This window comes from Heloderma suspectum, chromosome 3 (genome assembly GCF_057233095.1).
Source record: "Heloderma suspectum isolate Gila_16-S chromosome 3, 16-S_ref, whole genome shotgun sequence".
In the NCBI taxonomy this organism is placed as follows: Eukaryota; Metazoa; Chordata; class Lepidosauria; order Squamata; family Helodermatidae; genus Heloderma; species Heloderma suspectum.
In genome coordinates, this window is record NC_139460.1 from 206,225,784 (window position 1) to 206,239,101 (window position 13,318).

The 13,318-nt window shown below is 43.7% G+C and overlaps 1 protein-coding gene across 1 annotated transcript in view; it reads right to left on the reverse strand.

Moving 5' to 3' along the window:
* Positions 1-13,318, reverse strand: part of ANK3 (ankyrin 3) — a 320,808-nt gene that overhangs the window by 6,783 nt on the left and 300,707 nt on the right. Inside the window, exons 41-43 of the mRNA XM_084845353.1 lie at positions 11,638-11,728; positions 7,681-8,059; positions 6,170-6,331 (exon numbers count right to left, since the gene is read on the reverse strand). Coding sequence (XP_084701479.1) covers positions 6,170-6,331; positions 7,681-8,059; positions 11,638-11,728 — 632 coding nt within the window. The remainder of the gene's footprint in view (positions 1-6,169; positions 6,332-7,680; positions 8,060-11,637; positions 11,729-13,318) is intronic.

Sequence of the window (13,318 nt, forward strand, 5' to 3'; positions counted from 1 at the left end):
ACTAGCTCAAAAATAAATGTCACCACTGGAGGTGATCGCATTGGGGCTACTGCATGTGTACTAAAGTAGCCCCAGTGTACTGGCCCCTCTCAATCACATGTTACATTTCTTCCTCAAAGCAGGCTTTCTTTAATGGTAAACTAACACACGATCTTATGTGTGTATACTCAGGAATAAGTCCTATTGTGTTCAATGGGGCTTACTCCCAGGGAGGTGTGCACAGGATTCTATCTTCACTTAAAAAAAAATATTTTGTAAATGGATATACTGTAGAAATCAACAGAGTAATTTTAAAAAAAGATTATTTCCCTTTCTTGCTGATCCTCCCAGCAGACAAAAGAGTGAGGCTCCTTGACCCCCCCCACCCCATAATCCCCTATGTGTGGGCCATATATTTTCCATTTTGAATAGTCCTTGCCTGATGCTACTTTAGAGGCTACATTATAGATGATGTGCTATTTGTTTTCTGTTGCTTCCCAGGACAGGACTAGACACAATAGGTGGAAATTGCAGGGAAGCAGATTCTGGCTTAACATTAGGAGAAATTTCCTAACAGCTGTTCAGCAGTGGAACCCTGGGAGGTAGTGGGTTCTCCTTCACTGGAGATATTTAGGCAGAGGTTAGGGATGCTGTAGCTACACTCTGCAGTGCGGAGCCTGCATTGAGCAGCGGGGTGGACTAAATTATCCCTTCCAGTACTATGATTCCATGATTCTATTTTTATTCTTTTCTAAACTGCCCTGGGAATGCTGACTGGCCATTCTGAAGGACAAGGAAATGAACTGCAGAAAGATAGAAAGATGCTTTGGGCCAATTCTGGCATGCAGAAATAACACTTCTTGGACTATATGATTTCATACTACAGTTGAAGTATCATATTCGACTGCTCCACATGTTAAAAAAAAAGCACAAACTTTGCTGTAGTATACATGAAAATATTTGGGAGAAAAGCATACACTCAAAAACTTCTTTCTGATGTCCTAACATTCAACATTAAAGGAGGTGTTTTGTCTTTGTTTTAACACGGGAGAGCGGGACACATGCATTCAAAAGTAGAACACGGGAGAGCGGGACACATGCCCCAAGAGAGCAGTACCATGTGTTCAGAAGCCAGTCACTCTGGCCTAAGTGAGCTGCTCTCAGAACCAGAAAGTAAAAAGCCCTGCAGTGTGGGCTGATCTTTCTGACTATCTTGACTGAAAACAAAGACCAAACTTGCTGTGGCCCCTTACAGATGTTGCATGAACTTTAACAAGCAAAAGCCTTTATCAAGGCCCTGACAGGAGCAGATAGACTACAATGTCTGCTTTTGGAGAGACATTTAAGCAGCCTTCCCCAACCTGGGGCTCTCCAGATGTGTTTGACTACAACTACCACATCCCCAGCCAGAATTGTCAATGGCCATGCTGGCTGGAGAATGATGAGATTTGTAGTCTAACACATCTGGAGGGCACTAGGTTGGGGAAGGCGGCATTTCAGCGTTAGTCATGAATTGCATAAATTACGGGGAAAGACAGAAAAAGAAAAGAAAGAACTCTCTGCAGGCTCAGTCATATAGCTTGAATGCTCATGCAGAGGGCAGAACAGTACTTCCCATATGAAACTTGTGTAGAAGCTTCAGCCAGAAAGTTCTCAATTTCCAAGGCCTAATAAAATCAATGGGAGATTTCAGTGCCACTCTGCATTAGGGGCAGAGCTTGTGACACCAGAAACACAAAGCACCAAGAAGAATAGCCACACTACTTGGTGAAACTCAAAACTGAGTGGACCACAATAAAGCTTTATTTATTTGAAGGACTGGAGGGACATCCAAGTTAATCAGATTTCAGACAGATGGGCTAAGTCAGGAGTCTTGGAGGCTTTCTCTAAAACTACGGAAGGAGATGGAAGGAGACGCCAATCGTGGCTTACCTGAATTTTTCAAGGAGCCGACTTTGCTCTGTGCAGGGCTCCATGAGTGAGTGTATCACACCACTAAAAGTCGATTCACAGAACATACTTCTGGGGGGGGGGGTGGAGTGAATGTCATCTGACTGGCAGGGGCTGCTCCACCAATAAGAGAGGCTCCCTCCTCCTCCAGGCTCTCCCCCCCTTTGATAAAATCCCAGGAGGTTTCCTCTTGTGTTGCTACATAAATCACTCTCCTCCTCCCCCCCCCCTGCATTATTTACTCAAAGAACAATCTCTAAATGAACAGTGTTCTCCTTCACCTGAAACTGATAATGCTGGGAACAATCTCCTCTCTCCCTCACCCCTGCTCCCCAGCATTATTTACTCCCTTAAAGAACAATCACTCAAAGAACACCATGTTCTTTCTGCCCGGATCAGCCGATGATGTGATCAATCGAAGCCTCGAAACTTGTGACATTAAGGCTCCTAAATGTGTTATTTTGATTCACTGGGATCTAGTAACTCTGGGAGTGTGCATTTCAAGGACAAGCTTAATTGACCACAATGGGAGTTACTTCTGAGTAGACACAGATATGCTTGTGCTGGGAAAAACAAAGGCGAAACGAAGGGATGGGAAACCAGCCCCCTTTCTAACTCAATGCTGCGCAGGATCCGGTGATCGAAGGTGGAAGTAGTTACTTCTGAAGGGCAATAAACCAAACAACAGAGAAGTGCAGCTGTGGCGAAAGTGCTTTAAAGCCTTTAGGGAATTAGTGCTTTAAAAACTGCTATTTCAATTTATTTATTTATTTATTACATTTATATCCCACCTTTTTTCCTCTTTGAGGAACCCAAGGTGGCATACATAATCCTCCTCTCCATTTTAGCCTCACAACAACAACCCTGTGAGGTAGGTTGGGCTGAGAGTCTGTGACTGGACCAAAGTCACCCAGTGAGCTGCCATGGCTGAGTGGGGACTAGAACCCAGATCTCCTCGCTCCCAGTCCAACACTCTAGCCACTACACCACACTGGCTCTCAATTGAGGGGGATTTCTGTACATGCTGGTGTGCGCATTCAGGGAACAAGCCTCATTGAGAATAATGGGAGTTACTTCTGAGTAGACACTAATTGGTTTGTGCAGGGGTGGGAAACACACTGGAAACACCTCTTGACCATGGTCAAGGGGTAAGGCACACCCCTGGGCAGGGCTAGCATACCGGAGGTAAATGTGGGGGTTCGGGCATGCAGCAACTATACTGAGGAGAACCAGACTTAAGGAAAAGGATCAGGCTTTAAGCAGTCTCAGGAAATTCAGTTTTTCCCTGATAAGCTCTGGGGTGGCTGCTGGATGGCCATGACATCATATATCCCTAACGACCTCCAAACGCAGCTGGCTTGTAGTAAATCACTCATGGAGACACCCCCTTGGTGAAACAGACCAATTCTACGAAGCTACAACATTGGATAAAAGCAGTTTAGACAAAACAGGATCCAAATGCGCCTGGATGTGGCACAGGGTCAGGTTGCAATTGCAGAGCTCCTGCCTGGTCCCTCTTTTCAATCAGCCCCTGGGGTCTCTTGCCTCTGTCTTCAGAGTTTCGAGGTATGTTCCCTGCAGTGACACCAGCATTCCCACCTCTGAGCTGAAAGGCAAGCTGGTTCTGCCTTCCGTCCTAGCCTTCTGTGCCAAGTGTTCCTGCTTCTACTGGTTTGGGAGCTGGAGAAGGCAGGGCCAAGGGTAGCCCATATAAGGGAGAGGTTAAGGGGAAGCAGGGAGGAGAATTAGGAATTAGGCTGTCTCCCTCTGAGAGGGAGGCAGCCTAATCCCTGCTGAATTCAAGCCTATTTGATTTGACCAAAACCCATCTACCCATTACACAGGAATGTACAACTTGGTTTGGAGCCTGAGAAGTGAGGCAGCCATACTTTTGTCTCTTGGGGAAACTGTGTGTCCTGAAGGATCCAAGGGAAGGCATAGCTGCCAATAGTGAGACCACACTAGCTTTGAGCATGAGTTATCATGTTATGATTATTTTAAAATAATCTGTCTCATCTACAGCTCTAGGCTCACATGGCTGTTTTAAAATAACTGAACATTTCACAATGTACAGGGGTCAGTAAATAGAACATTCCTCCACAAGATGACTGGACTGATTCCTTTCTTCTGCTGCCTTTCTATCAGAGAATCCATTTCACAACAAGGTTTGGCCTAGAAATGCTGCATGTTCCCAACGATTCAGGGAAATGCTCTGGGATGCATAATAAACCCACGTGGTGTGACGCGCACAGACCAACTGGAATTCACTAAGTGACACAGCATACCCTAGAATACACCCAATACATCACTGCAACTTTGCATTAAAAGGGAAGATCAATAGGTGAGAAACAACCTATTGTTGTTTCTCACCTTATCTTACAAGGAATATCTCTATCCTACAAGGAAGCACCTCTGCCTTTACTGATCTTCTGATTGAGGGGCACCTGAGAAAGTTTTGGGGATGCCTTAGGATTTTCTGGAACATGGTTTGAAAATCATTGGTAGGGGATTAAACAGGGCCTCCGGATATTTCAGTTCATGCCTGGTGGTGTTATTTATACTCATGGTGCACCCAAGTCGTTGCTGTAAGAGAAATATTGCAGCTGGAAGGACTTGCAGCCATATCAGTGCACGTGAGCATGAACATGGTTATACCAAGAGCATCAGAAGAGGGTCAGCATATCTGTGTCTGGCTTATGGGTTAGGTTATTACAGCTGAAGCAATACTCTATGCTAGGTAAGTGAGTTACCTTGAGGTGGTCCGGCACCAACTGGCTATTGCTCTGATTATGATACCATGGATGCCTCCCCACAACAAAGGGCTGTTGTTCAGCACAGCTGTGACACTGCCATGCCCATGGCAGCAGCCGTTGCACCAATCCAGGGAATGTGGTCTGGCCCCAATATAGGGAATAATGGTCCTGTGCAAGATCCAATGCTCCAGTGTGTACTTCTGTTCCTTTTTAAAAATACTAATGTAGGTATGGATACATGGAAACACTGACATTGGTTTCTTGCGCTAATGGGTCCATATCTACAAAACCATAACCAGTCTTAAAAATAGGCAAACTATGTACTTCATTGGCAATCTCCCTAATTCACATTAGGCGATGTAGATGTACTGAAATATTTACAGATTTTGGCTGAAGCTAAATAGCTAGTTTTTGTATTTGTTTTAAATATGTATTATGTTAATATCTGAAATGCAATCATGCAAGGCACCCAATACCAGGCATTCAAGGAATCAATATGACCAACACATGGCAGCCTGATTTTTTAAATAGAAGGTATACAATGACAACCGAGTGAGATCAGTACCTATGGGAAGACACCTCAGCCTTGGATCTGCTGGGAGTTCCTGGGCGAGTCATTATGGCAAATTAAAGGGCTGTTCATATGATTGATGTTAATTAAGATATTCTGTGCTTTTCTGTGAAAGACTCTAAACAGAATTAACATTCTGTACACATAATTATGCATGCATTTACAGGCATCTGTAGCATGGATGCGTATGTGATCCCATCTCCTCAGAGACAGGGCAGCTTCCTTAGAGATACCTTCATAAAGGAGCTAAATAAAAGAGGAAATGTACCTGAAATTACTTTCAGACTGGATCAATAGCAGTTTCACAGCCATGCCTGTTATGATTTGACCTGTAAGCAACACACAGATTGGAATGAAGTATTCCAATCTCTCTTTTTAGCCACATTGTTGTTCACCTAAATCACTTGGGAAGATCATCACAAATACACACAGGTGCTGCTGTGATAGGCCATAGGTCAAGAACTTTTCAGTTCATTCTTGACTCCTGGGTTACACAGTAGTATATGCTTGTGTGTGTTTGCAATGGCCCACCCTTGATGTAGACAGTTGAGAATAATGTTAATAAAAAGAGAAATCAAGATAATCTCTCTCTTTCAGCATTGCTATTGGACAAGCTGTAATGGTCATAGCTGTGAAAATGCTATTGTTGCAGTTTAATTTCTCTATATCCAGCTGTCTTCACATATATTTTGTCTTCACGCACCTAGAGAGACGTGGCCATGCAGCACACAGTGGGATTATGAGAAACAACTCATCGTGCATTTGGGTTGTTTCTCAACACAAGTCTCAAGATTATGCAAGGAGCAACTGTCACTCATGAAATACATACCACACCAAAAGAGACTCTACAGTGAACAATGCTATTAGCACTTCAGTCCAAGACTAATTCCATGCCAATACTACAGCCAAGTGATACCTTCAGAATGAAACGCCGCCGATAAACTCGTGTAGTTATTCTCTGTTCTTCATCTGAGCTTGAATCACACTGAATCTCAATGTCACTGTCACTGTCACTAAACTCCTGATAAATGCAGTTTTTAGTACATTTTACCAGCTCATTTATAAGATAAACATGAATCTGAGCAGGAACAGAGGGGGAAAATGGTTATTCCCAACATTAGTTTACGTAATGGGAGTGAGCACAATCTTGCTCTCAGGATAAGTTATCACTGAATTTGGGACACACTGCTGCAGACACAGCTTAGGCATGCATTCTGCATGCAGAACTGCCTGAAAAGGATTTCAAACCCAGCACAGGTTTGTACAGGCCTGGGGAAGCCCTAACACTGGCTAGCTCCCTACAAACTATGGTTTATAAGCAGGGAGGAACCCTCAGGAATATGTGCTCCTTTCCCACCTCCAGGGCAGATTTCTCCTTCTGTTCCCTTGTTGGCCTCATGCATGGTTTACCAGTACATCAGCAAAGTACTGTTTGTAAATCAGGAGCCAGTCTCAGAATTATATATTCCCATTCCCTCCCCTTTCTCTGGTCCTCCTAACCATGATTAAGAGTACACTAACCAGGTGCCCTCTTAATCTTAAGCAGAGTTCAAAACTCCACTTTGAACTGTGGTTTCAAACTCAGGCTAAGGTGAGGGTCCTGGTTAGCCCTGAGATCGTTCAGGGCTAGAGACAGAAAGAGGAAGGGCATGGGAACAGAGGCTGGCTCCTGTTCTGTGAACAGCGGTTTGTAGAAGTCACACATGGGGCCACAGGATTCTGAAGAATATTAACAGGAATAACATGAACAAGAAGAGGCTCACAAGGAACTCATGGTGGAGGGTACAGCAGATAGATGAGGGCATTGTTTGCCCTCCTCCTCCTCCTGTGAACTCCCCACCTAGCAGGCAGGGGGTTCTTGGGGAGAATGTCACTGCAATTCCCAACTTTTAGGGTCAGAGCACTTGGCTTCCTCAGGGTCCCCTTTTCTGATGGGTCTGTGGAACACGGTGCGAAACAGGGCCCTGGAGCAGGCAGGGGCTGACACCATGACTGGTGTTCTCCAGATGGGGCACTGGGCTTCTGAGATCCCTTGCCCAGGCTCCGCAATGGGTTTCAGGCTAAAGGTGACCCCCAAATTCACTGCGAGGGCTTCCCTTCAGGTACCCAACTTGCAGCCACAGCCAGCCACAGGTTGCACCTGCATGCTGGTCTCTACTGTCGGCAGAGGGCAAGCATGCATGCACAACCCTCATTACAGACAGGTTTTGGGGGGTTGTTCCAAACCCAGACAATTTAGGGGCAAAGGCCAGGTTCTCAGTAGAGGCCCTTCCCAATCCTCCTTGATCTCCCTTTTTCAGCCCTCCGCATCCACATGCTCCCTGGCAGGGTTGAAAAAATAGATACTAGATCATCCCTATTTAGCCAACTTAGCATTATACCATCTCTATCTTTAGGGGGGGTGGGGGAGTGTTTGAGAAGTCATACCTTTTGTTCGGGTGCTGCCGCTCCCTCCTCTTCCTGGGCTTTTGGTCTTGGCTTGCTGTCGTCGGAAGTATTCCAGCTTGTCTTTCTCACGCTGACAGGCACAGAGGTTTTAGGCGCATCAACTGCTGGCTTGCTAGCCTCTAGCAAAGATTTCTGATGCGATGTTAATGAGATCATTTGCTGCTCAGTTCGGACCAAACTTTGCATTTTTGGTTTCACAGTTTCTTTGTCACTCTGCTTTCCTAGACTGTTCACAGACTCCTGAGCAAAAGGCTTAGTCTTTGCTTCTGCTGCAGATTCTGAGTAGCTTCCATTGGTTTCCAGTTTTCCTGCTTCTCCTTTGAGATATGAGGTAATAGAATCTCTACATTGGTCAGGGCTACAAAAGACAAAAACAAACACACACATGAAAAATGGCACCATTTAAAAAAAAGTCTCCACAATGATTCAATGGCATGCGTACATTTCATTTTTATTTTTACTTTTAATAAAAACAAAAAGGCCCAGTTGAGTGCAAACTGTGGACAATTAGTCGTGTCTAACAACTTGTGCATCTAGATGTTGATACACAGTCCCGTACACATGAAAAGATACATCGAACCCGTTCAATGGGGCCTGGATGAGTACTGCAATGTACACATACAGAACGTATCAAGAGCCCTGCTGTATCTGACCAAGGGTCTGTCTAATCCAGCATCCTGTTTTTAAGTGATAGCCAGCAAGATGCTTCTAGAAAGCTCACAAGCAGGACATGAAAGCAAGAACCCTCAACCACTCAATACACAGGCCTGGTATCAGCACCTGACATCCTTGGGCAACTATGAGGGACTAAGGGCTCTTGTAGGGCCCCCTGATACTTGTAAATGCCCTGGATCCTCTGTGATGGCCTAGGTCTGCAAATCACCATTTTAATTTCCCACAATGCCTCCAGTGTAGTGTCACTCAAGGGCATTGTGGGAAATAAAATAATTGTTGGTGCAGCTACTACTAGGTAAGACTGTGACTGGGACCCTACCAATGAAGGAGGGGGGTACCACAGATAACTTTACCAAGCCCCTCCCCCCCAAAAAAATCTGGAGCTAGCCTTGAATACACAGAAACTGAACCAGGAAGCTCCAACCAGCCATCATGGCCAATAGGCATTGACATATTTATCCTGAATGAATACATCTAATCCCCTCTTAAGCCAATGCCATTACTACATCATGTAGCAGTAAATTCCATACATTAATTATGTGTTGTGTGAAAAAGTATTTTCTTCTATCTGCCTAAATCTACTGCCAATCAATTTCATTGGAAGATTCCAAGTTCTAGTATTATGAGGGAGATTTTTTTTAAAAATATCCACTTTCTCACTGCATCATGCATTATTTTATAAACTACTATCATGTTCCCCCATTAGTTGCCCTTTTTTCTAAATGGAAAAGCTCCAGGTGATTTAGGCTTTTCGTGAGAAGAAGCTGCTTCAACCCTTTTGATCAATTTGGTTGCCCTTTTCTGTGCATAATTACCCTAGATCGTGAAATGGTGTAACTTAAACAGTACACAGTCTTCCAGATGTTGCTGCACCATAACTTTGTAATGGCTAGGGATGGACAGGTCTGTCTATTTATGATCTGTGTCAGTTTCACATACATTTATTCAAAACGTCTGTCCCATCCCCCCATTTCTGCATCAATCTGAGATTTAAAAAAAAAACTGCACAAGAAATTGCATTATTTTAAAAGTATTTTTTCACAAAATCTGTACTTTCGTATGCATGTTATGTGCATTTTGATACATTTTTGAGCCAAGAGCTATATCACAACATTTGGAGAAGTGCAAAAACTCAAGGCTAACTAGTACAATCCACATATTAGTCAGAGAAGTACGAATCAGGTTGGTTCACTTAGTGAGCAATCCTATGGCTGCTAGACAGCGGCTAGACGGCCATAGGATATCTGGTTTTCTGGGAACCGACCTCGGAGCCCACACTCTGAGAGAACCAACCTTCCCCCACTTCCGCGCTGCCTCAGAGGTGGTGCGGAACAGCCCTGTCCTCTGCGCTCACAAGAGGAGTGCAGAGCGGCCGAAAAGGGGTGTTCCGGGAGGCGTTCTGGGGTGGGGAGGGTGGAAATGCCTACACGACACATCCAATGTGTCATACAGCAGCCTCCTCCCCCACTCAGCCCTTCCGTGGCTATGCAGCCGCAATTGGGGAACGATCCCCTCCGTGCTTCTGCTGCCCTGCATTGGATAGGCGGTCACCTCCAAGTTCGGAGGTGGCCGCCTATCTGAATAGGATTGCGCCCTTAAACATACATACTGAATGAAATCCTCAGGCATCCCTGATAAAAGCATGGTACTGGCTATCTTATTTTTCAGTCCCTTTCCTAATAATACCTAGTATGGAATTTTCCTTTTATCACTGCCGTCACTCACTGATTTGATGTTTCCATCAAGTACCCACCACAATACCAAGATCTCTTCCCTGGTTAGTCACCACCAATTCAGACTCCATCAGACTATATGTGGTTTGGTGTCAGGCTTTGTTTTGTTTTGCCCCAGTGTGCATCATTTATTGACTTTAAACTTCCTTCGCCATTTTTTGCCCATCCACCCAGTTTGGAGAGATCCTCTGGAGCTTTTTGAAGTCCACTTGGGTTTTCACATCCTGAGTAATTGAGTATCAACTACAAACTTGGCTACTTCACTTCCTCCCCGCTACATTTTACACAATACACAACAACCCTGTGAGGTAGGTTAGGCCAAGAGAGAGAGAATACACACACACACACACACATATCACTGGTCCAAGGAATTTAATGGGGTTCTTAAAACTGGGAAACACCAAAGTATGCACCAGATTTTAGTTCACTGGGAATGACTTGAGGGCACAGGATGCTCTTACTGCTTGGGTTTCACAAAGAGCAGGATATATGTATTTTAAAAAAATAATGAACTCTAACTAAAGCTATCCATTAAGTTCAGCGGGAGGGGGCATCGCTCATTAAGAGAAGGCAGGCTTTGCATGGAAACAGTCCCAGGTTCAGTCCCTAACATCTCTTCTTGAAAGATATCACATAGTAGCATAGTAGAACAGAGAAAAGCTTTTGTCTGAGAGCAGGTGTCGGATAAATGAGTGGACTATAGTGTGCTAGATGGACTAATGGCATAAGGAAGCTTCCTACAGAAGCTTCATATATCCATCTCCTAATGTGACTAATAACATTATTACCAGCATGTTCCCAGACTCAATTCAAGCTGTTGGTTTGGATCTATGAAACCCTAAATCTGTCTTCCCCAACATGGGACCTTCCAGATGTTGACTACATCTCCCATCAGCCCCAGCCAGCATGGCCAATGGTCTGTTCCAAACGTCCTGGTTCTTGATTTTCTCAGAAAGCATCAACCCTTGTATGGTTCTCTCCATCATCCACAATGTGTTGAGATCAGCCAATGAGACCCTGGCTGAGAGTGTGATCTCCTGTGGATGTTACATTAATGTCCATAAGGAGCCGGGCCTTTTTTGTGATTGCCCTGGAGCTTCAGAATGCCCTCCTCCTGCAAATCCAGGAGGCCCATTTGACTTGTCCTCTTCCCTTGCATCCTTTGGGAAGACACTGTTTGTTTTTGCCATTGTGAGCTACGTGCTATGTACTTTCTGCTGCTTGTTCTGTTTTGAGGTAATTTTCATTGTGGATTTTTAACTCTGAATGCTGGTTGGGATTTCACATTTTTAAATATCATGCTGTAAGTTTGCCTTGAGAACATCAGTTGAAGGACGGCCTATCACATATTGTAAATAAATAAATATTGTACATTTTGATCCCTGCTTATTTATGTAAGTGCTATGTCGTATACCTCATGTAGGGGTGGAGGGGAGACAGAAGTTGAAAAAAGTCCTAATTATTTTGAAAACCAGAACATTTAGTTAGTCTGAAGCAAAACAGTATTACAGCCTGAGCACTTCCATACCTGTCATCTAGTCGATCCAGCAATTCACCGCTTATTCTGCGTCCTGGCTTTGGTGGTTCAACGTTGACGCTGGAGGCCTCGCTCTGCCAACCTGTAATTGAAGACAGTTCCTGTTCTGCCTGCTGCACATACTTAAGAATAGACAAGACTTTTTCTTCCGTCATCTCCTCAGACTCAACTACTTCTTCAAGGTGAATATCTTCAAACAGAGATTTAAGCTTTTCTTCCGTCATCTCCTCATCAGAACCAGACTTTTCTCTCTCATGCTGTTCAGTTCTCACTAAGGTTGAACTAGTCTCTTTGCTTAGCGTTTGTTTTGGTATCCCAGCATAACTGCCGAGATATCGAGGGTAATCATTAAGGTCCATTTCCTCCAACTGGATCTGGCCTGCATCTTTAGAAGTTCCTTCGCTAGGCACTGAGAAATCATGTTTGCCGTCTTCCAGTGAAGTGTCTTCTTCAGTCACCACTGGAGGTCCTGCTGCTGTATCATCTATGTTTCCCTGTGAAGTTACTAACACGTCACTCAGTCTACTGGGAGTTCTAAGGGGTGACTCTATACTAGAGAAATCACTAAAGAAATCATCTTGATGGGAATGGGTGGGTGGCACGAAGCGCAACCCAGTGGGAGTTTCCAGTTCCACTTGAATGGTGGGATAACCTAAGGAAGACAGTACATTTGGACTGATTGCAATGAAGTATGAAGCAACATATAAGCAAGCATGCAGAACAGCTGGTTAATTATATGAAATATGGGCAATGTATGAGATGGTAACAGCAATTTAACTAGGAATGTAATAATGAAGTCCATAAAACCACTAGTACAGCATAGGCCCTGCTTATGACTATTTCAGAAATGTATAACCTACTGCACACTTTGTTGAAAATTTTCAATTATTGGTTTTCCAGCCATTTTAATGACTTAATAACTATAGAATTTTCTCTTCCTAGTATGAAATGGACTGAATCTGGATTGTTGCTGTCTATTTATATTGATAATGGTATTTTGTGGTGAAATAACATTTCTGCATTTATTATGATTCACTCACAATATATAAATGTAAAGAATTAAATTATATTACAAGACAGACAAGTTTTCCTTTAAGCCTCTTTTTAAAAATGGGGTTACATTATTTCATAGCCTGGTTTTAAAGAGATATACCTACTTGCCATATACCATTACTATTGTGATATATATCTATTGATACTTCAATTGAAGTATGTATAGATACTTCAGTTTAGTCACTGCACCATGAGAATGAAGTTGTTATAAAAATGGAAATGGATCTCAATGGGGACAGAAAAGTATAGCATATAGTCAAACATGGTAGAGCAAAGTCTAACGTAAAAAGGGTACATATCACAAACTACAGGGTGGGTAGGATCTAGATATAAATTTCAGGAACAGTAAAGCTATAGAGATTAGAGGATTGTGATGAGTAAGGAGATCTTGGTGATCTTGGAGACTGAGGCGATCTTGGTGACATGGGTACAATCAGAAACACTGATCAAATAAAGAGAGAAAAGGAAAGTTGAGCAATGAAAATGAGAGAACAATAATTCTCTAGGACAGGAATGGCCAACTGGAGACCTGTGGGTCAGTTCCAGCCCTGAAGCAACTAGATATGGCTCTGGATGTGACCTACCAAATTTCAATGCAGGTATGGTACAAGAATTTGCC